This window comes from Ambystoma mexicanum, chromosome 9, assembly GCF_040938575.1.
Source record: "Ambystoma mexicanum isolate Mex_15411 chromosome 9, UKY_AmexF1_1, whole genome shotgun sequence".
Taxonomy (NCBI): Eukaryota; Metazoa; Chordata; class Amphibia; order Caudata; family Ambystomatidae; genus Ambystoma; species Ambystoma mexicanum.
Genome location: NC_090931.1, coordinates 1,211,516,775 through 1,211,541,262, shown reverse-complemented (window position 1 = coordinate 1,211,541,262; position 24,488 = coordinate 1,211,516,775). Strand labels below are relative to the sequence as shown.

The following is a 24,488-nucleotide window of genomic DNA, read 5'->3' as shown; positions in this document are numbered from 1 at the left end:
CTTTAAGGTGGTGGTGCGAGGAGTAGCCATTTCCAAATCCAAAGGGCTCCAGGGGGGTATCGAAAGGGAACTTCAGGACACGGAAAGGGAGCTGGAGAGCCTTGCACGACACGAGGACGCCGCCCACGATAATAGAGCAAAGGTAAGGGACCTTCAGTTAGCCTGCAGTGCACTCTGGGATCGACTGTGTAGACTAAACTACAAGAAATATACAGAGCGGTTACACGCTGGGGGCGACAAGCCAGGCAGATTGCGGATATTGAGCTGCCCACCCTGGATGACTCAGAACGTGAGGAGTTGGACGCCCCTGTCACCTCGGACGAGCTGGAGGTGGTGATTCGGAATCTCCCCACGTGTAAAGCGCCTGGGTCGGATGGGCTGCCCAGTAAGTTTTACAAGACATACAACCAGGAGCTGCTTCAGCCACTGCTTGCCATGTTCAATGAGGCCTATGAGCAGGGAGAACTTCCATTGTCCCTTCGCGAGGCCGTGATTATTCCACTACTGAAACCAGGTAAACCGGCCGCGGAGTGCGGGTACTATAGACCTTTGTCCATGCTCAACCAGGACAGCAAAATACTCACGGCAGTGCTGGATAATAGTCTGAAGAAGGTGATCGGTAAGCTGATACACCCAGATCAGACGGGCTATGTCCCAGGCAGAAACATCACTGATGACCATAGGAGGCTACACCACATTATTGATCAAACTGAGGAAGACACGGGCGAGCTGGCTATCGTGTCGCTAGACACTGTCAAAGCCTTTGATTCGGTGTGGTGGCCTTGGCTTAAAGCGGCCCTAAGGGGATACGGTATGGGACCTGGGTATATCAGGTGGGTCGAGTTGTTGTATAGCACCCCGATGGCGAGGGTCAAAACAGGAGCCATAGTCTCAGATGTCTGGCAACTCAGCAGGGGGACCAAGCAGGGTTGCCCCTGGTCACCCATGTTATACATACTTTCACTAGAGCCGTTGGTGAGATGCCTGCCGCAACAGTACGGGGAGGTGGGTATTAGCACAGTGAGTGGTAGACACCTGGTATCACTGTATGCAGATGATATGCTCCTTTATTCAGACCCTCCAGCTTATAGCGATTTTGCGATCCCGCAAAATGCCGCAAAAATGGCCGTTTTGCGCAAAATGCCGCAAAAACGGCCGTTTTGTGCAAAAACAGCATCTTTAAAAAAAAAAAATTTTTTAAAGTAATCTTAAAAAATTACTGTTTTAAAAAAAATAATACTCAGGGTGCCAGGTTCTCAACTTTTTTTTACACAAGAAATGAAATGGGCTAACACATCTCATCACTTGCGCCCCAAAAAAGTGCAGCCCAATCCACAAGGGACACATGAATGGGCACATTTTATATATGCGCGCCCATTCAGATGGCCTTTTTCACCTCCTTGATCAAATAAAGTAGCATTTCTGTCAATTTAAAAGCACGTCCCTCATTTCCAAGCAAGATGCACTTTTAAATGTGCAGAAATTCTAGGCAACCCTACGCGCACGAGATGTGGGGCTGCCACTGCATGACAGGGTCTTTCCTGGCCCTGTCATGCATTTCTTTTAAGGTATGAACCACTGCTGTGTCGGTTGCATTTCTGTTTCTCAAACAGGATAAAAAAGAATTTTTTGGGGTCGCATTTTACAGCGCCAGGCACCTGGAGGGCCTGTCCCTGTGAAAGGCACTCGGAGCTTGCAGAACACTGTCGGGAGAGCGATTCTATTTAAAGTACTGCCCATTTTGATGTCAAAAATATATTGAATGTTACAATTTGACATATTTCGTCCAGTACTATTCGATCGATTTTTATAATTACTGAACATGTGTTGCGGGGGTGTCACCCGCTCCCCATGTTCAGTATTTTTGGTCTAGGGTGGTTGCAGAAGTGTTTTCCCCTTTTTCCTCAAAATTGGCGGCAGGGACAGAAAAAAAAAATAACGGAAAAGGGACCCTGCGGAGTTTGATCCGACCCACGTTAGAGGGACGGATCTGGCACCGTAGGGTTGCAGGGCAAGCGGCAGCGACCAAGCAGTTAAGTAGGGGAGGGGTGGGGTGGTGGTGAAAGGTACATTTTGGGTTGTTTGGCTGAAGTGCAAATCAATTCGCAGCGAAATGGACTACGGTCAATTCCGCCGCAAATAATTACACTTTGGTCAAACAACCCAGAACACCATTCAATGCAGCTGGCCAGCGCACAATTTGCGCTACAGCTTAAGCCTGTGGAAATGCGCCAGTCACCTTTGAGAATAAGGTGACCTGCTCATTTCCAAAAATGGGTTGTCTAAAAATCGCATATCCTCCGTTCTTTTATTAAATGCCCCATTATTTGAGGAACTGGGTTAAAATCTACATTTTAAAAAAAAAATGGTTACACTATGAGAGAGAGGGAGAGTGATGGGTGAGATGTGAAGTGATAGGCAATAAAGCAGAGGGAGAGCAGTGGGTCAGTGAGGAAGCGCTGCACAAGAGAGCAGAGGAAGCAGTATGTGGTGGGCCAGAAATCTGAGAGCGAGCAGAGGTACAGAAAGTAGAGGGAGCGTGTGGTCAGTGAGCCAGAAAGCAGAGATGAAGCGGTTGGCCAGAAAGAGGCAGTGAGCTGCAGATTGGGAAAAAGGATGAGGGAAGAGTGTGATAGAATGGGAGAAAGGATGCAAGATGCAGAAGCAGCACAAAAGAATGAAGGACTGTATAATGTAGGAGGAATTGTAGAGTGTGAGTTGGGAGTATGATTTGGAGTGTGGCAGGGCAGTGCAAATTGTGACTTGACAGTGTGACATAGCACATGAGAATTTGTATGACAGAGTGAGAGGTTAAGGAATGCAAGTTGTGATGGAGAGTTGGTGAGATGTATGTTGGTGAGAGAGGTGTGTGGGTGTTTGGGGGATTGGAGAACATAGAAGGGGAATATTTTCAGCATTACAATTGATAATGATCAATTTAGTTAATACTATTAAATAGGCATGAACATTAAACCAGAAATGTAGCCAAATCAAACACTGTTCTGCCAAGCCAGAGACATCTGGGACTCTTCCTATTGCATTAATACAAGAGATACATAATAATGATACCCTGGCTCTTGTAGCCTTGCACTCGGCCTATTTCCTGCAATGTGGCAATCTTACACCCTCCAGTTAATACAAAATGTCCCGCAAAAATGCCGCAATAAATAAAGGTTTGTGCCGCAAAATTTGCCATTTCATGCCGCAAAATTTGCCATTTCATGCCGAGAAAACCTGCAGTATGTACTGGAGGTGCTGGACCGCTACGCCATTCTCTCGGGCATTTCAGTGAACCCTAGAAAGTCTAGTCTGTTCCCCCTGGGCAGATATAAGAATGTCCCTTTAGAGAGGCTGCCTATCCTGCCAATACCATGGCAGACTGAGACATTTAGGTATTTGGGAGTAAGTATCTACCACAGGATTGAGGCGGAGCACAAACATAATACAGAGAGAGCCGTAGAAGGGGTCAAGAACAGCATGGTATTTTGGTCTAGATTGCCCCTGTCCATGATGGGGAGGGCGGCCTTGCTTAAAATGGTGGTCCTGCCCAGACTCTTTTTTTTGTGAATGTCCCGTTTTTGATTCCCAGGAGCCTATTTGTGCGACTCCACAGCATGTGCAGGGGTTTCGTGTGGGGTAACTCCAGAAACAGGGTGGCTTTGTGGAAACTTCAGAACCCGTGCGATAAGGGCGGCATAGGCTTGCCAAACTTTGAACTCTATTATCTGGCGGGGCAGCTGCTGTATGTGGCCAGGTGGCTTTCGGATGAGGATTCGGCGGAAGCTAGGCTTTTGCGGGAAGACTCGGCCCCATACTTCCTGAGGGAAGTGGTGTGGTTACAAAAGGATAAACTGATGGGAAGGGGGCGGCTATTGAGGCTGGGATGGGAGGTCTGGCACAGAACATGGAAAATGATGGGGGATTTGGAGCCGCTCTCCCAGCAGGCCCCATTGGTGGCGTTGTGTGGTAACGACTCTCAATTATTTGAGTCAGTCCGTAGATATTGGGAATCGGTGGGCCTGCCCACCCTTGGGGACATATGGCAGGAAGGAGAGGCATTGGACTTCCAGAGGCTGCAAGATGAGACATGGGTACACAGAGGCCAATACATAACCTACGCTAGGCTTGTGAAACGGGTTAGAGAGAGATGGCCTGAGATGGCATTGGCTGATGACCTGATGCCTCCCTGGAAACCATGTATGATGTTTCAGAGGGCGGGCACGAAATATCGAGGATATACGAGCTCCTGAGAGCGAAGACTGGGAAGGAGTTGCTCCAATTGAGACAGGATTGCGAGGAGGAGGTGGGTGGATCCATGACGGACGGGCAGTGGGAGAGAGCCCAGAGGTACCATAAAAAGGTGTCCCGAAACGCGAGACTCCAACAACTCCAGCTGTATGTTACTCACAGGGCTTATTTGACACCCCAGAAGATCGCAAGGTTTGGAGGCTCGGTCACGCAGAAATGCCCCAGGTGTGGGGAGGTGGAAGCGGGGCTACTACACATGTTTTGGGCCTGCCCGGAGGTGCGCAGATTTTGGGATGAGGTTAAAATGAAACTGGCTGGTGGGGGAGTGGTGTTGGACGTAGGATCAGCTCGGTCATGTATGCTTGGGATCTTTCCCAGACCCCGGGACTTAAGGCACACAAGCAAGATGAAGGATTTGGCTTATGTTTTGGCCAAACGCAGGATTGCTATGGGCTGGAAGGCGGCCCACAGGCCCAAGGTGGAGCTATGGTGGGCGGACCTCTTGAGGTGGGCGGAGGCGGAATCCGTAGTTTGGTTTGAAGCGGTCACTAGAGGGGGGGGAGGAAATAGGGCCCCTGCTGGCCTGGCGGCAATTGGTGGCCTCTATGGCTAACCCACACCAGGGTCATAACGAATCGGAGGACTCGGTCGATGAGCGCATAAGCACTGCTCCACCCGATGGTGCTCCTGCAGACGACACAGAGGAGCCGGCTCTAGTTTGAGGGGGGGAGGGGAGTTGGGGAATTGAATTATGTTGTGTAATATGATGGTTTAATGATGCTTCTATATGCTGAAACAGTTGTATTGTGTGGTGTTTTGTTTGGTTCTTAAAAAATAAAATAAATAAATGTTTTAAAAAAAAAAAAAAAGGGTGTTCCTAACAGTGTTCTTGTTCTTGCAGGAGCTGAGCGCAGAAGATAGATGCAGGCCTATTGGAGACCGATCCGAACAGGGTGAGTGTCACCCTGCAGGTGCAGAAAACGTAAGGCATGTTTCTCAGCCTAGGTGTGGCTTAAATAGTCTCTGGGTATCCCAGGTGCCTCTGGGCTGAACCACACCCAACAGACTAGACCGCACATGCAGTTCTGGGAACCGAAATATGTGGGGGCATCCATCTTGTCCCCATCAATGCACTACAAGTCCAATCCCCAATGTTATCCTATGGGAGTGAGTGAGTATGGTGCCACAAGCGCCAAGTCTGACTCCAAGTGGGTCTTAGGAGGGATGGAGAGGCCCTTGAGGGCCATGTAGGTGATCGTGGCCTGGCTCCAGCCTGACATCTTGGAGGGCTGGGGACATGAGGGGCAGGAATCATGACAATAACATGCAGTGATAAATGATATTCCACTATGCTGTAGCACCTCCCCGCCACCTCCCCGTTACAATGTATGCCTGCAACCCCAACCAAAGCACAATTACACACAGCTTTCCTAAGCCAAGTTTACACTTGGAAAATACCCTAAATAAGAAAATAAATACGATCCGAGCCCAGTTGAGCCAGGAAGATCCCATAACTCCAATACAAGATCTACCATATGAATTCAATCATACCCTCCATCCACACTATCCAACAGACCTTCGCAAACCAAAAAAGGATAACATCCCTCAGTACAATTGGTATCCAATAGTAGGACAACACAATAAAATCAATCAGATGACATTCAGTAAAGTCATCTGTAATTACAGAAAGAAACACTCCTTCACTTTGAGGGAATACATCAAACAATTGGTCTCCCCTTCCCAAGAGACATTTTTCATCGGCACGAGCATCCAAACTCCTTTGCCCAAATGTTTTTGAGTACTGATTAATCCTCTCTAGAAAATCTCTATGAGACAGTTAAGATAGTTGCGCCACGAAGGCCATGACATTGCAACTATCGCCTCACCTAAGAAAAATCACTTCCAACTCACATCACCAGCATAAAGTATTCTAGATAATACAGTTCTCGGTTTTCATCTATGAAATTTCTTACTTGGTATTTTACAAAGTATCTATTACATAGTGCACATTTCATGGTAAAATAAATCTGAAAATACATTTTTATTATAAGGTTAAATCATTTGGATCTTAAAGTACTGTCAATTCCCTGCAGCTAAACAAAAATGATGATTGATGGGACACATGTCCCACCGCCCACTAACCCTATATCACCCTATTAGCCACTGTCACTTTCCACCCCATCCACATGGTCCTCCTCAGAAAATATCCTAAGATCATGTGTACTCCTGCATTCATACACATTAACAGCTAACACCAGCACCTGGTGATAACATTGAAATGACAATGGGCCTCATTACGACCCTGCCAGTCCGGAAAGAATGGTGGTGGTAAAACCGCTGCCACTGTTCTTTCCGAACCGGCTGATTAAGAGTCCTGCAGGCGGGAGGTGTCACTCCCGCCAGGTCTGACCTGGCGGGTTTAACACCACCCGTGTGCAAGCGGACATGGAAACACCAGCTCTGTCATAGACGGAACCGATGTTTCCATCCCCATGGAGTCCTATGGGGCTCCATGGGAATGGGGAATTACACAATTCCGCCTGTGGAATTCCTAGGTCACCGGGGTCGTAATGCCCTGGTAATTCCGGGAATCACGGAGGCGGAATGGTAATACGGGTCCGGCGGTAACCTGCCAGTTTTTCCGGCTCGGTTACCGCCGGACTCGTAATGAGGCCCAACGTCTCCCCCCCTTCCCCCCCATGCTATTAAATCCAAAGTATCTTCTCACTTGTTTCAGATCATATTTTAAGCGTGAAAACTTGAACTAAATTAAATTGTTAAACACTTCAGTGTCATAATAAATGTGGTATTAAATTAAACTGAAACCGCTGATTTCACTGCATATTAACACTACACGCTCTGTGCCTTACCTGATCTCTGAGAGAACTAACCCCACTGTCAATAACCAAGATTAATTTACAGCAATCACCACCAAAACCACCACGGCCTTCTATCCTTTGTGCATTGTACTCATACCCCTAATGCCTTCTACAACCACAACTCCCCAAGGACTTTGTAAAAACTTTTATAAAACCAAGCAGCAGGCATTGGTATCAGCAATCGCAAAGATCCCATGGAAAGCTTACAATCCTGGATGGGTGTAAGCAACTCTGCCTGGGAATGGGTAACCTAGTTCCCTTCTACAGATCCCAGTAAGTCAAGAAGAGGGGGTTTGAGGGACCTTCCCTGGCTCATCATATCCTACTTAGTATGCCCAAATGTTCATCTTTTTCACTGTGGCTATTTAATAAAATGTGTGACTTTCCATTGAGGCTAAGTTCCATTCACCTATTTACTGCAGTAAGCAGAAAATGCTGTGTTATTCCTTAAAATGAACCGATCCAAGACGATCATTACTACCTATGCACTTCTAACATTCAATTCTGGATGGATTAAAATATAGAAAGACCAACTACAACATGCCAATGCAACAAATGAGATTGAATAAGATCCAGCAACATCTCATAATACTCATGTGTCACTTCCCCAAACTGACCATTTTAGAGGACACGCTGATGTCGCAGAAGCCCTTGGAACAGGGTATTTGTGATGAATCCTTGGATGTCGTCTCTTCTCCCCTGCGAGGAGCCCCTTGTGATGAGATCAGGGAGGTGAAGCCGCTACATCGTAGTCCCCCTGTGGTTAGTACTTAGCGGGAGGATCTCCCCTATGGGACTAGAGACGACTTTTCAGGGAGAACGCAGTATGTCCACAACACATCCCCAACCTCCCTCATCCTCACGCCCTGGACACAGTACACCAGTCCCCCACACTTCCATATTCTTTTGAAAAGTGGATAGTCCAACCCTTGTGGGAACCACTGAGATAAGGAAGAGTAGGGCTACTTGCCTGAAGTATGCTGTAAAACCGGGATGAAGAAGAGTTAACCAAACCCAATAGAGAGTGATCATCATCACACTGGGACAAAGAAGATGTGCATAGCCATGAAGAATGCCCCGTGGAACCACAGTGAGCATTCCAGTCTATATGGACATTGTAAGAGTATTAAAACTAATGAAGGACGAGAGAAGAAGCAGCAGCCAATCGGTCAGAAGTACCAATAAACCTGGGAAGTGCAAAGGAGCAGCTGGCGAGGCCAAGTGAGAGCCAAGAGCAGTCTGCGTCCGGTATCGTAAGAATAGTCGGACCCCTTTCCCTAAAGGCGCTGGCGATATCTGGCACAGAAAGGGAAGCTGTGGGACAACAGTGTGGCAGTCAAGAGTGACGCTGACACCGTCCAGAGAGATCCAGCAAGGAAGGACAGCGGGAGGCGGAGAGACCACGCAATGTAGAAAAAGCAGAGGACCCCGGAAGGAGCCGGCCGACCACCCGACAAACACTGAAGTAACGGGTGATTTTCAGAGTCCAGCAGGAGCAAGCTAACATGGGATGTGACAACCGACTATAGGTATAATGAACCAAAATATCTGCTCCTTCATCACAGTCCTTGGCACGAGAATATCCAAATCCATTGAGAACAGAAACTAGGGTCTGGGACCCAAACAGAAATAGTAAAAGTTGAGAAGCTAATCATCCCTACAACAGAGTACTTGGCAGGAGAGAATACCAAGTCTGTTCAGAAGAGAAGCCAGGGTCTAGGAACGGAAGAGAAATAGTAAAAAGATCAAGAGGTTAATCATCCCCTACAACACAATACTTGGCAGGAGAGTATACCAAGTCTGTTCAGAAAGGAAACCAGCGTCTGCGACCCAAACCGAGAGAGAAATACTGTGAGGTATTGGGAACTGTATGAGAAAAGCCAAGAGAAGGGAGTCATTCTCTTGCCATTGTGAGGAACGTGAGAAGGGCCAGGGGAAGAAAATTGTCCCGCCCTGGTGTTTGTGAACTTTGTGTGAGAATCCAAGGGAAGGAGTCATTCCCCCTGACATTGTGAACTATATGGTAAAAGCCAGGAGCAAGTAGTCGTTCATCCTGGTGCTGTGAAAAGTAAGGAGACGCCCGAGGAAGGTTAGGGGAAGAGGAAGTCACTGCCACTAAACCGACGAAGACACAAGACTTTCTTTTTCCATGTCTGCTGGTAAAGTGCCAAGTCAACAGAGTTTTTTTAAGACTCTTTGATTTTGTCCTTTTTGGAACAACCTTTCCTTTTTATCACCTGAAAGTAAATTTTGCTTTTTCATCCAGAAGAAGGGAGTCATTATTCTGGACCAAGAAGTACACCATGTTATTTAGTTTGATTACAGTGTAATATGTTTTTGACACAGAATGGTGAAGTACTTGTTTTTGATGGACAAACCCCGACAGAATCCTTAGTATTTGGTTGAGGCCAGTAAACCCTTAGTAATAGGGACAGGTAGGGGTTTCCCTTTTATTTTACATAATTAAAGTCTTTAACCAAAAATATGTCACCTGTGTGTCAGTCTCCTACTTCTACACCCTTACATATTGCTATTAGAAATCTGGCTTTCAAAACGGGGTGCATGAATCTCGCGGCTTTGTTTGAACTCCGGCTTGGATCACGAGATTCAACCCAGTCTTGGGGCAGCCAAAGGCTGGCGCACCCTCCCAGGTTGCCGATAAAGTATCAACCATTCTGTTCATTCAGAATCTGGCCATACTGCCCTTGCTATCTACTCTTTGCTCTCCACGCCCCTTTAATGCAAATATCTCAAAAGACAGAATTAACAACATAGGCACCATGTAAATCATAACATAAAATACAATTGCATTTTAAGTAAGATCAATTTTACTTACAGCATCTTGTGGATCGGGCATTGTGTAGAAAGGTCTCACAGCTAGTGGATATTTGTCCAGAATATAAAAGTCTGTATCATACTAGAAAAAAAACACATTTTTATAAACAACGATCCTATAAAAATGTAGTTGTATTTAAAAATGTAAGCATCACAATTACCTTCTCTTTGACAAGGCGACCCAGAAGTTTTTCATTAGGTGTGCTACAAAACAAGAGGCAACAGTCCAGTGACACATTTGAACAATGTTTGTGTTTACTAAGGCACATTTTACTGAAACACCACCAATGAATCCAGCATGTCACAACACAAAATACCACAAACATATTACAATACCTAGGTTAAATTGCAAAATCGAGGTCATGTGTATGGAAATGACAAGGGACAATGCCAAAAGGGTTTAAGAAAATTTGAAGAATCGTCAGCCTGCAGGAGTAATTTAAGGCTCTTTGGAGAGGTATTGCACTGCTTCTATGATCTTCATTATGGCAGTCATATGAAAAGAAGCCACAGAACACAAATTCTGGCTTTTAATTAAATTTAAGATATGCACATGAGAGGCCCAGTCAAAAGTTCCATCTATAAACATGCCCACGCCCAGGATAGTCCCCAGTAAAAGGGAGACATCAATTTTGTAAACAGAATGTGCCAACAATTCAGAGGGTTTCCCGTTTACGGTGTTTATTTTTTGAAGGTTCTGGTGGTGGTTTTCGCAGTGCTTTAAAAAAAATGCAATCTGTATTTCTATTGATTTCTCACCCCTCTCTCCCCCTCAGAGAACACATACAACTGGTTTTTACAGCGAATACAAAAAGTTGCTTTTATTCATGCTTTCAAGACATGTTGAAACAACAAACTCACTGGTTCTATAAAGTTATTTGAAAGGGAAATATTTTCTGCAGAAGCAAAAAAAAGTAAACCTAATTTCTCATTTGGAAATAGCTTCAGAATCCTAAAGGGTTGCACTCTCTTCTTTAACTTTCGTAAGTTAAAGAAAAGACTGACTTGATTGAAAGTTTAAGGAATCACTGTCCTGCAAGGAACAAGTTACTTACCTGTAACTGTTGTTCTCCAGCATGGGTCTGGCATGGATTCACATGCTCATGAATATTCCCCGTCGTCAGGCCGGGAATCCTCGGTATAGAAAAAAAAAATCAGTATCAGTTTCGTTTCTGATCTGTCTTTCTTAGTAGTAACCAATCAATGGTCTCTGGGTCATACTGCCCCCAGCCAACGACTGCCCTCTCCCTAAGCCCCGCCTCTGGCAGCCATCCTCAGATTTGGTAGCACGTAAAGTGGCAGTATGACCAAGTGAAGAGCCGCAGAGGGGTAGGCGGGAGGGTTCGCATGTGAATCCATGCCAGACCCATGCTGGAGAACAACAGTTACAGGTAAGCAACTTGTTCCTTCTCCAGCATAGGGTCTGGCATGGATTCACATGCTCATGAATAAGAGAATACATAGCAGTACACACATGCACAACCACGGGAGGTGGCAACAGGTTCAACATTAAGCAATACAACAACTCAACATTAAGCATCTCTTACCTCCTCACCAGGCTCACCTTAGGCGAACAGGTTGCGCAGCACTGCTTGGCCGACCCTGGACTCCCCCCTGGAGTCCCGATCGACGCAGTAGAATCTTGTGAAGGTGTGCGTCGACCTCCACGTCGCAGCACTGCAGATGTCCAGCAGGGGCACACCAGACAGGAACGCTGTGGTAGCAGCGATCGCTCTGGTCGAATGGGCTCTCGGACGGCCGGGCAGCTGTCGTTTGCCAACCGGTGACAGTGCATGATGCAGCCGGAGAGCCATCTGGAAATGGAAGTCTTCGAGAGAGCCTTCCCTTGATTCACAGTCCCAAAGTTCACAAACAACTGTGACGTCTTCCGAAAACTCTTCGTGCGGTCCACGTAGAACTTCAGAGCTCTAGCTACATCCAGCGAGTGCAAAGTCCTCTCGACCGGCAACAAAGGCAACGGGAAGAAAACTGGCAACACCGAGGGCTCGGTGAGGTGGAAGTCCGACGGCACCTTGGGCATAAAGGATGGGTGTGTCCTCAGCACCACCCTCGTGTCATGAAAAGTCAAGTATGGAGACTTGCAAGATAGGGCCTGGATCTCTCCCACTCGTCGTGCGGAGGTGATGGCCACGAGGAAAGCTGTCTTCCATGACAGGAACTTCAAAGGTGCCGAATGCATAGGCTCGAATGGGGCCCCCATGAGCTTGGTCAGCACCACATTAAGCTCCCACGCCGGGGCAGGAGCCTTCACCGGCGGGAATGATCGGAATAGTCCCTTCATGAATTCTTTCACCAGGCGATGAGACGACAAGGACGCCCGTCCCGTCGTCCTGGTATACCAGGAGATTGCAGCCAGATGTATTTTGATGGAGGCGTGAGCCAGTCCAGCTTTGGCCAGCGACAGTAGGTACGGCAGTATTTGAGGGGCTGTAATCCGCAGAGAGTTAACCTTCTGTGCACGGCACCAGACAGAGAACCTCTTCCATTTATGTCCGTAGCACTTGAGAGTTAAGGACGCCCTGGCCTTTGCAAGAACCTCTCTGCAGTCGGCCGGGATGTCGTACCCTCCAAACTCTAGTGCTGCAGGAGCCACGCCTGCAAGTTCAGCGACTCCGGGCTGTGGTGAAGAATGGCGCCTCCCTCTCTGGAGAGAAGGTCTGCGTCCGTCGGCAGCTTGACTGGTGGGGACGTTGACAAGTGCAGAAGGTCCGGGAACCAGATCTGTCTCAGCCACGCCGGTGCGACGAGGATCATCCGGCACATGGACCTCTTGAGCTGTTTGATGAGCCGGAGAAACAACGGCAGCGGAGGGAACGCATAAAGAAATAGGCCGTCCCAGGGGAACGAGAAAGCATCGCCCATGCTCCTCGGCTGGGGGAACCTGCTGGCGAACCTCCGGCACTTGGAATTCGTCGCCGTCGCGAAGAGATCGATTTGGGGTTCGCCCCATCGTCGGAAGAGTCGATCCACTTGATCCTGGCGTAGTTCCCACTCGTGGCACGAGCGCAGCTCCCTGCTGAGTGAGTCGGCAATTGTGTTTTTTATTCCTGCCAGATGAAGAGGCACCAGAAACATCCCTTGGGCGACAGCCCAATGCCACAGATCTTGGGCTTCCTTGGATAGGGCCGGGGACCTGGTTCCGCCCTCCTTCCGGATGTAGAACATCGTGGTGGTGTTGTCGGTGAAGATCCTCACCACCTTGCCCTTGAGGGATGGAAGAAAAGACCTGAGAGCCCAGAACACCGCGCGGAGCTCCAAGATGTTGATGTGGAGAGACTTCTCCTCCGGGAGCCAAAGGCCTCTCGCGTGAAGATCTCCGGAGTGCGCTCCCCAACCTTCCAGGGAGGCGTCCGTCGGCACCGTCACCTGGTGAGCTGGGGTGTGAAAGTCCGTGCCCGCTGACAGATGGGAGCGGGTACCCCACCACCGGATCGTCTGGAGGAACGTCTCGTTGAGAGGGATCCTGCCCTCGAAGCTGCCCGTCGACTGGATCCAGCGGGCGTCGAAGAACTCCTGTAAGGGTCTCATCCAAAGCCTGCAAAGGCGCACCAGATAGATGCAGGAGGACATCATCCCGAGGAGGGACATGATAGATCTTACCCTGGCCATGCCCGTGGCCAGCAGACGCTGCACCTTGCCCAGAATGGTCCTGGTCCTTTCCTCTGACGGCGAGGCCAGCCGCGCCACTGTGTTGAGCTTGGCTTCCAGAAACAGGGCGACTTGCGACGGAACCAGGTGGGATTTTGGAAAGTTGATGGAGAATCCCAGGTCCGTGAGCAGCTGGACGGTCTTTGCAGTGTGCTCCACGGGGAGCTCCCTTGTCCTTGCCCGGATGAGCCAGTCGTCCAGGGAGGCGTAGACGTGGATCCCCTGTAGGCGCAGCCGCGCCGCCACCGGTGCGAGGCACTTGGTGAACACCCTGGGTGCCGACTTCAATCCGAACGGGAGGGCCTTGAACTGGTAGTGCCGCCCTTGGACCACGAACCTGAGGAGCTTTCGGTGTCTTTTTAGGATGGGGATGTGGAAGAAGGCATCCTCCAAGTCCAAGCACATGCTGGAGGGTGACCATACGGAACTTCTGTGCCTTGATGTACTTGGCACCATCCTCCTGTCTTCTTTTTTACGAGGAGTACCTTGAGTAAACTCCGGAGCCCCGAAGCCTCTTTGGGACGAGCTCGATGGCCCCCTTCTTGAGCATCGCCCTTCCTTCCAACAGTAGGTGAGGGATGTGATTTTCCTTCCTGGCCACGGGTGGAACACGAGGGCACTTCTTCTGAAACTCGAGGGCGTACCCTTGGGCCAGGGCGTCCAGCACCCAACGGTCGGTGGAGATGGACTCCCACACGCTGACGAATCTCGCCAGCCGGCCTCCCACCGGGGTGCTTCGCGGGGGCCCGACCCCACGGTCGGTTCAATCTTGTTTGGAGGCCGCCTTGCCTCCTTGACCTCCTTGTCGACGACGACGGGCACCACCTGACTTGTCGCGTCCCCTGTAGGCTTCCTGGGCCGAAGATCTTGCCGCTTGGCGGTAAGTGGAGGAGCCACCGCCGGATCCCTTGGAGGCAACCTTGTATGCCTCCGGAGCTCCGAAAGGACGGCCGTCGTTGTTGGAGCACTCCCAGTGCCCAGGCAGTCTCCGTGTCTGTCTTGATGGCCTGAAGGGACTCATCAACCGCCTTCCCAAACAGGTTGTTCCCGTGGAAGGGCGTGTCCAAAACCTTGGTTTGTACGTCCTGGCGGAAATCCGTGGCCTTGAGCCATCCTCGTCGTCTCAAGCAAACGCCATTGCCCAACTGACGGAAACCAGTGTCGACGATGTCCGTTGCCAACGTGATGGCGTGGTCCGAAGCAATTTCCCCCTCCTGTAGGATTTCAAGGGCCTCAGCCCTTTTTGCGTCAGGGAGAAAGTCTACAGAGGGGCGATTTTGAACCACAACTCCCTGTCGTAGCGGGCTACGATAGCCTGGGCGTTGGCCGCCTTAATAGTCGTTGCTGCGGATGAGATGATCCGTCGTCCCATCGTGTCCAACTTCCTGCCCTCGCCGTCCGGCAGGGAAGTTGATGTCGAGGCCGATGCCCCCCCAGCTTTCTTCTTTGCCGCCGCCAAGACAACCAAATCCGGGGTAGGTTGTGCCCGGAGGCACAAGGGGGCAGCGTCGGGGACCCGGTACTTCTTCTCGTACCGGTCCCTCTTTGCCGGCGCCGTGGCAGGGTTCTTGAGGAGGGCGAGCCCCTCATCCCAGATGTCATCAAGAAGCGGTACGGCGAGGACCGTCTTCCTCTTAGCCTTGCACCGTTGGTAAAGGAACCCTTCTTTCTTCTTTTCTTCTGGGCAGAGCTGAAAAAGCTCGGATGCCCTGGAAATCATGGCATGACAGGAACCAATCTCGTCGGGCGGGGATGCCCGAGCAGGGGGCGACAGGGGACACGTCCCGTCGTCGCCTCTGTCGTCATCTGTACCTGTCGTAGCCGTGTCCGTGCCTGTATCACCCCCGTGGGTAGTAGACCGGGGGAAGGCAGAGCAGGCCGCAGAGGTGGGGGAGGTGGCGTAGGATGCGTCGTCCTCCTCTTATGCGGTGGACTCTCTACAGGTCCTGGCTCCGGTTCCCCTGTCGGGTCTGGCTCAGGTACCTCTGTTGGGGGAAGGGGCAACCTTGTCCTTATCTCCGAGCAAAAGGACTGAATCGCTGACAAAATGGCCGCCGAGGTGTCTTGCGGCGCCGGAAACGACGGGCGCGAGGGCTCTTGAGGAGCCTTGTCGGCGACACCGTCGCTCTCGTCGTCGCCCTTGTCGGGATCCCTCCCGATGGGTTGGGCCTCTTCCACGACTTCGATGAGCTCTTCTTCAGCGGTTGTGTCCGTATCCATGATGGCCACCAGCCTCTCCCCCACCTTTTCCAATGAGGACTTTGTGGGGGTCTTCTCAATGGGCCTGAAAGACTCCCTCCACGGTGGCAGGGAGACTCTGGGTCCTGAGGGCGCCTCCACTGGTGTAGCCTCCACAGGCTGAGCCAGGGCCACGGCGACATCCTCAATCGAGGTCTTATCAGGGTGAATTAAGGCCATCTGTAACGCTCACCTGATTCCCGCAGAGGCGCCGGTCTTGACTGGGTGAATGCCGTATCTTCAAAGGTGATGTGTAACACACGGTTGGCTCTTTGGGCTGGACCTCTGTGCACTGTATGTCTGACTCGAAGAGTAAGATGTCTGCAGATAGAAAATATGGGATTAATGAACTGGGGTTATTGGGTGCCTCTCTCCTCTTCCCTTTCTCTTCTCCTATAGAACCCCAAAGGTTAACGCCCTCACCTTAGGTAAGTGAACGCCGAGCTCTCCATCTGCCTCGGGGCAGGGTGCCGTAACCAGTTTCTTCACTGGATAAGGGTGCAGGCCTCTTGACCTCAGAGGACGGCTGTTGGCTGTCCGTCGTTAACTGCACGAACGGTAAGTTCTGGGCACTTCAAATGTCTTAAAAGTCTTTTGTAATGATATCCCTTGTTTTGCAGGGTTCCGGCGATGGCGGGCTGATGAGAGTTGAGGATCGAACCCACGTGAGGAATAGAAGCGACTGGAAGCACGTAAGTAAGCGCTTGTAGCCTGCTTCACGATGCGCACTAACTGTCCCTTTTATCTTGCAGGTACAAGTTCGGAGCTTTAGAGAAGCTGAAGGGTGCTGGAATACCCACTGGATTCGGCGTGGGAAGGAGTAATGGCACGTGAGTAATAAAGTTGCCCAATGTCTTTAAACGCACCTTCTTTTGTCTTTCAGATGCGGGATGCAGCGCCGAAGGCCTCCGGAGCGTGCGAAGAGCTGGTAAGCTTTTGTCTTTCAGATGCCGGAATGCAGTGCGAAGACCTCCGGAGCATGCGAAGAGTAGGTAAGAGATGCGCTGCCACTGAAGACCGTAGTGCTAACCTGTTCTTTTTTTGTCTTTACAGGTGCTGCTGGAGACTGGATTCCAGGATGCTAAGCCTTTGTTCCCTTAGGCCCAGGATCAGAAACAGAAGACACGATGAGCGTTCTGCTGCAGAGAATGCAGAATAACGCAAAGCAAGATTCATCCATCGGGTGTGGTTTAAATAGCCTCCTGTAGTGCTTAGGTATCTCCTTCCACAGCCACGCTTAGGTAAGAAAAGAGTTCCTGCTTTCCAGAAGAGTTCCAGTGTTCTGAACCTAGGGAGTGGCTCCTGCCCCACCCAACAGGAAAAGTAGTCCCAAACAGAAGAGGATCAGGGGTTCAACTGGCAGGTAAGTAAGCAGCATGGTCATGATCCTTCAAGGTAAGTCCACCCAAGCATTATGAGCCCGGCGCTTCCAGCGCTGGGACTGGGCATCTTTATGAGCCTGGTGCCACTGGCGCCAGGACAGGGTCCAAAAGGTCCCAATTGGGACTGGCTGGCACTCGGAACCGGGGTTATGGGTCTGCTTCCAAGGGAGTCGGGCAAGTCCTGATCTTTTGGAAGCAGAGATCATGACACCATCGTCACCTTCTGGACGGCTGGGGCCTTCACCTTGGGGGGAGGGTCCGAGCCTCGCTCCCCCTCTGTCGGAATCTTCGAGATCGACCGGGGCCTCTCCAGAAGCTTCGCCGGGGTCTCGGACTTCCTCTTACCCGAGCCAGAGCGTTGGCTCGTGGTTGATGGCGCCGGGGAGGATGCGCCCTGCCTGGCAGCCAAGGAGTCTGACCGTTCGGCGCTCCCAGTGCCCGCGGACTCGCGGTGCTTAGCCTTTTATTGGGCCCCGTCGCCGGGGCGCCCTCACAGGACTTAGAAGACCGCTCGGACTTCTTTTTCTTCTTCTCGCCAGACGGGCTCTTCCCGTCCAGCCAGTTGGCGAGACGGAGGTGGCGATCCTTCATGGTCCGCTCCGACATGTTCCCACAAAATGCACAGTCCTTCTCATTGTGCGTCTTGTCCTCATGGAGACAGTAGAGGCATAACGAATGCTCGTCCTCCTTGAAAACATTCTGAAGCTGGCATCCAGGGCAAGTCTTTAACAGCTTCCCGGGCATCGAGCTTCCTTTCTCCTGGGCCATGTCCGGGGCAGGCCTCGGAACTTCTGGAATCCTCCAAAAGCGTAACTCGATGAAATCTTCACCCTTGAGGGGCGTAGAAAACTCCGAAACGGATCCCTGTTGATCGGATGTGGAAACGGTGGAGCTTGAGGCTCTATTTAACCGAAAAATGAGAAATATCTCCTGAAAAAGCACGAAAACGCAGCAAAAGCTCGAGAGCTACAGCACGAGGACTCCCAACACTTGAACGTGCGGTAAAAATCTGAGGATGGCTGCCAGAGGCGGGGCTTAGGGAGAGGGCAGTCGTTGGCTGGGGGCAGTATGACCCAGAGACCAGCGATTGGTTACTACTAAGAAAGACAGATCAGAAACGAAACTGATACTGATACTGATTTTTTTTTTCTATACCGAGGATTCCCGGCCTGACGACGGGGAATATTCATGAGCATGTGAATCCATGCCAGACCCCATGCTGGAGAATTGTTTTTTTTTTTACCAGTGTTACTGAAAAAGCAACAAAAAAGAAAAAACTGGAGGCCAGCATATACTTAAACATGCAGTGAAGCCACCTGTGGGAAGTTAAGAAAAAAAAACTGTCCCAAGCACAAAAAACCGCAAAGCACAATGCATGCTGTAGCAGATTGATGGGCTGGGAGAGGGCCAGTATGATGCTTAAAGAGGGCATTGGCCGTAAAACGTGTACATTAATTACATTTTGCTACCGAAGCAATGAAAGGCAAAATAAATACATCAGAGACAGTCTTTCCTGTATATAAGCTGATACTTAAGCAGACAAAAGAAATAGCTGCGCTCAGCACACATCAAGTGAGTGCTCTCTGAAGCCTCCTCCCATCAATCCCATGCTCCATGCCTCTCCCAGCAACAACTCCAGCAAATACAAAAGCACACAGAAAATACAGCCAGTAAGCAAGAAATAGGGTTTTCTGGCTTCCACTGAAAAGCAAAAATGTTATCTCAGAGGGGTTTCACTGGATTTATTTGTTAAAACCTAAATATTATGTACGGGTGTAAGAATATTATCTTTGCATAGGGTGCTTCATACCACTCTATACTCACTTTAATGTAAGCTATTGGTATCGACACTTTGATCTTAACGACCAAAGCTCCAACGCCCATGTAAACACTGGGGACAAGCAAATCAGATAGGCCTGTAAACCAAAATGATGTACTCGGTACTAGTCACACCACGTCTCAAAAGCTATACGACGGTTTGCTAAAATCTCTGAGTCACTGTCCCACGAAGCAGACTCTAAAGGAGGCCTGTAAACCAAAATGACGCAAAACTACAAGAATGACAGCAAGTGAGCCTAAACGTCAACTATCTGAAGGCCCTCAAATTCAGAGAAAGGACACGGCTGCTTCTGCTCTGTACTAGTCACACCATGTCCCAAAAGCAACAAGATGATTAGATAACGTCGTCCCAGACACTATCTCACTAATAGTTTACACAGTAGCTCATGCAAAACTGTCAATGTTTTAACACTATGAATATGTAGGGACATGCTAATTCTCAGGTTGCCCTTTGCTGCCCTTTCTTGGAAGCTTGAAGTAGATCATCCTTCGAATAGGACATGATTTTTGGTGGGCGTTTCCCAGATTGGGTAGAGAGGCAGAGGACACTTTATTCCTTTCCGCCTATATGGTAATTTTAACACGTTCCTCTCCGTAGAACAATGGGTCAGGACTAAGGAATGATAACTCGGTAGTAAATATTTTGTATTGCATGTCTTCTTATTAGCATATACTGCACAACACCAAACCACACTTCAGTTGTAATGTACCCCAGAAAAGCAAAGAACTCACCACAACAGAAAAACAAACTTTCAGAACCACAGCACGCCAGAGAAAAAGCAGGGTGTTAGGGAGAATTCTCATAAATGTGCTAATTTCCATTACCTTTTGAGACACCCAGCCACTTTGCTGGATTTCTAGGACTTTAATTTTTCCCTGGAAAGAGTGTAAGCCTTTTTCCCCACTCTTTCATGTATTTTGATGTGTGTTTTACTTTTGTGTTCTTTGGATATGGAGTTTTAGACAACTCCATAGGTATCATCTTTTCTTGCGTCACACAGCACCCTCAGTGCAGTGGCACAGGGATGTCTTTCAGACTTCCCAAGTTTTAAATACCTTCTCTGGGACCAACTACTGTCTCCCAGTGAATGTAAAGTTAAATTGACTTTGCTAGTCTTTTTAAATTGATAGACCCAGCACACCCTGCCTTACAGCAGAGTGCTGGAGGGAATATCTAGTATTCCCTATGCCTAGAAAATTAATGTACCACTCAAATGCTACCCTTTCCTCTCAGAATGGCTGGTGGCAGTGGTATTACCATGATTTTCCCGACCGCGACCCGTTTAAACGCTGCGGTAGCTAAAATCCACCGCAGCCATGTTTTTCAAGATGGCGTTGGAGCCCTCTCTGTAAAAACAGGTTCCGATCGACTTTATTTGCCATTTCTTTATGGAAAGGTCCTTCTAGTATTTGTGTCTGCGTGCCAAACCAGGTCTGGTCCCTTTGTTAGTTTACCTTTGGCGGGCTTCAGTACTGAAGACTGCCTCTGGCTCCTGAGTGCCTGGGGTGGACAGGAAGTTAGGGAGGTGCCCGAAACTCCCTGTGCTTACTCTCCTAGGAGACCTGAATGCACTTTGGAATGATTGGCTGGCTGAATGTCCGGCAAGGACAGCCACCCTGCTGGGTGAATGGCAGCTAGGCTGGAATGAATGGGAGAAAACTGTTTAAAAAGGCAGGTCTCTGGGACTTGGAAGGCAGAGTCGACCACTGGAACAAAGGAATCGAAGACGAGCTGAAGGAAGACGACTGCTGCAACTCCTGGACCACTGGTTTGCCCGGTGAAGCCCTGCTGCAGGTCCGAATAGCCTGAAACTCCCTCGACAGAGAAGCCCCTTCAAGGACGACTTCTTCCCTTGAGCTGGTGGAAACAACCACCTCACAAGCCACCTGGAAACCATCTCCATACTGGTCGAACTTTCTTCAGAGTGCTGTTGAAAACCGGATAGCCAGTGAGAAGGATACCAGTTTGTGGACTTTAAGGCACTTGCACCTTAAACCAACGTTTTGCCAAGCTTGTGGATGCTTCCCCGTGCAGTGCAGGAACCTGCCAACATCCTCCCTCTTGTCCCCACGACTGAGGCCCAGGAACAGCGAGATATGCAGGAACTGCCAGGAACAATTGCCTCACCTACAGCTTTTCTTCATTACCAAGGTACTGTGCAAACACGGTTGAGAAATCCCCTCTGCTGCTGTGAAAGTTCGTGAAACTTTCCCAACTTTGGAGGCTTGTTCGCTCCTAATACGACATAACTATTTTTCAAGCAAACTACTTCTAAGAACATTGGCAAAGACTTAACCATTTACTACCAGCACTGTGCTATCCTATCCAAAACACTGATCCATTGACTTTGGTCCAGGCCTATTGAATTTAACTGCCTCTTGTAGTGAACTGAAACCATTTGCCCTGCCTAAGAAAGTATTTGGGTTTAATTCTTATAACTTGTGTCTTTTACTCCCTTTTTAAAGTTACTGAAGTGCCATTTTGCTCTCCCTTCTGAGGAGCCTAACTTGTTCAGAAACTTATTGGTTGGCTACTGGAGTGTATTATAGTGTGATATTGAGCTGCTTTTTGCTAGCTGAATATTTTCTAAATGACTGTGTAAATAAATTAATATTGTTTTACCAAGCCTTGAGTAAGTGTTTGTTTGAACCACTGGGATTACAAGTCCTTTCTGTAACACCTTGTACTGCTCACATCCCTCTTGAGATAAGCCTGGATGCTCAGCCCTGCTACCACAAAACTATGTAGTACAGACTTATATCAAAGGTGAGATTGTGCTTATACCTGTAGACTTAGTTGGGTGTAGCGTTCCCAAAGGGTACTGTATGTAATTCTGCCTAACACAGGGAAACCATCATACTGCCAACAAAACCATACTGAAAAAAGGAGGATGGGCTTAGAGGGGTTTGCAACGTTTTCCAGCTCTGTAAGCCAGCCTATGGGTAAACAAAAAGGCACATATTGGCCATTACAGACAGGTGAGGGCTTGGGGATTAGAAGCATGAGAGCCACAGCACAAAAGGTGAGCAGGTGAAAGGCACAGTGTGAGTTGCAGGGTTGAGGTCAGGGGGTTTGAAGGCAGACCAAGGGAACATGTGGGGGACAGATGGAGGGGTGGTGTGCTGAGTCAGTGGCAGAATTGGAGCAGAATGCAGGTGAGGGCGAGCGGTATCAGATCGTGAGAGTGAAGCAATGAATAATACAGTGCTTGTGAAGGTGACGGAAGAGTGAGAGATAAGAGTAGGGCAGTGAGGGTGGTAGGTAGAGTGAGAGGTAGGTGCAAGGATAGTAGAGGGGTGCAGGTTTGGTGTGCGAGGAGAAGGGTGGAGAGTAGGGAGGGAGTTGTGAGAATAGTGAGTGTATTAGAATGGTGAGCAGGGCACCATATCGCCGAGTAGCGTGCGAGTAGTAGGGATATGGTGTAGTGAGAGGTCTACGGTCTGCAGTGCTTCCCTGATCCTGCACAGACCCGGACTCTTCATGTTGCACTGCCACATGTTTGTGCATTCTGTCAGCACGGTCTCAACCTCTTCAGAGGTGTCTCCTACCCTGACCCACTCCCTTGGGCAATATGTGCCTTCGCACGCATGCCTCCTCGTACTTGTTCTGGCTTCACTAGTCTTGTCTTCAACCAACTGTCTTCCAGCCTCCTTTGGCTGATCTCCCTCTGTCACTACCCGTTTTGCTTCCACCAACTTCTGTTTCTCTCAGTCCAATCCCTGCTGTTCTACCCCTTCCACCACATTGTTTTCATCCTTACACCCTTTGCTTTTCTCCTGCTTCCACCATGAACTATCGTTCCTTCTCCTCCCCTCCTCTCCAGTTTCCTTCTCCCAGCTTTCTTTTGAAAAGCCAAGTCAATTCAAAAGAACTTTGGTCCTGCTCAAACCCACACACTAGCCCATTCCTGCTCCTCCATTTTATGCATCGGCTGCTCCTCCCAGAGGCTGGGCTAGGTTTTTTCAGGTGCTTATAATTATTCAATTTGATTTGCCATTGGTATGGTTTGAAAAAATGCTCCAACTCAGTTGTGCATGCTTGTGCTAAGGGCTTACACAAAGGATGGATAGCGGCTTTAAAATGCTCGCCCCCATCTGGGACTGGATAGTGCATCTCCCCGTGCATGCCAGGATATGCACTACTTCGGGAGCTGCGCTGCGCGATTCACTTTCTCTGGTAAATGTTCGTAAAGCATGAATTGGATGCAGCGGGTGATTATACAAACGAAGGAAAACGAAACGTACAATGTCCCATACCCTCCCCAGGCCCATCATACACCAGCTCAAGGAGGTATCTAGCCCCCTGAATTACCAGACTAGATGTCTCTAGAACCAGACAAGGGACGTTGTCACAGTACAAAAAGTGAAATTTTCACAGGAAAAAAAAACCGAAAAAACACACCCTCAATACTACCAAACATGTGGGATGAATCTGTGTTTCATGTTTTTGATTGTACCATTTCCTTATGGTATCCGGTAATAAAATTGCAGCAAAAATGTTGCAAGTAAAAAAAAAAAAATCGTCGTAAATATGCAGTGGTTTGACTCGGTAAAGGTGTACCCCATTATAGCATTTAAGGGGAGCGGGGGTTGTGGGGGTGTCCCCCGCATCCTTTACATGATTGTGGCACAAAAAACCACAGCATTTTTGCAGCGATATTTTGTATTCACAGCCATTTTTGCCGCGATTTTAAGACATGGAACCTTCCTTATATTGGATTTTTGCATATACACATCGTTAGAACTCTAACCCCATATGTATAGCACTCGCCAAAGTGAATACTTGCCTTTTTTTTTTTTTTTAAGATGCTTGTGACGATTCACTGGATGTCTGTCACTTCTCCCCGAGTGGGAGCAATTTCCCATGAGGCCGGGGCGGTTAGGCCGCTAGCCAATGTACAATGCGGGAGGATCTCATGGGGAGGGACCTTCCCGCCACCTTCCCACCCTAGGGAGGACGACCGTCTAGTGCATGGGTGCACAACATACGGCCCGTGGGCCAGTTGCAGCCCGCCATGCCGTTTTGTCCGGCCCGCCAGCAACAAACACTTTCCTAATGGAGGGCGGCCCACAAGCAGCATCGGCTGCCCTCCATTAGGAAAAGTCTTTGTCTTCCGGGCCGGACAAAACACTGGTCCTCATTGGCTCAGGGCACACGAACCACGTAGCTCCTACGAGCCATGTAGTGCGTGTGTGCTGCACCAATGGAGGGCCAGCACTACGGCTGGCCTGGCCAGTAAGGCTTGATGCCGGAAGGCATTTCAGCCTTGCCACGCCAGCCGCAGTACCGGACCTCACCAGCTTTGCAGCTAGCCTGCCTTCCAGCACGTCGTCCGGTAAGTACAGATTTTTTTTTTGGGAGGGGGGGTGTGTGTGTGTCGGATCTTTGTGCTGCTTG

General features: G+C 49.3%; 1 protein-coding gene across 1 annotated transcript in view; it reads right to left on the bottom strand.

Moving 5' to 3' along the window:
* The window catches only part of DARS1 (aspartyl-tRNA synthetase 1), a 985,274-nt gene that overhangs the window by 65,198 nt on the left and 895,588 nt on the right, over window positions 1–24,488 (bottom strand). Inside the window, exons 14-15 of the mRNA XM_069616538.1 lie at window positions 10,124–10,166; window positions 9,964–10,044 (exon numbers count right to left, since the gene is read on the bottom strand). Of these exons, the coding sequence (XP_069472639.1) occupies window positions 9,964–10,044; window positions 10,124–10,166 (124 nt within the window). The remainder of the gene's footprint in view (window positions 1–9,963; window positions 10,045–10,123; window positions 10,167–24,488) is intronic.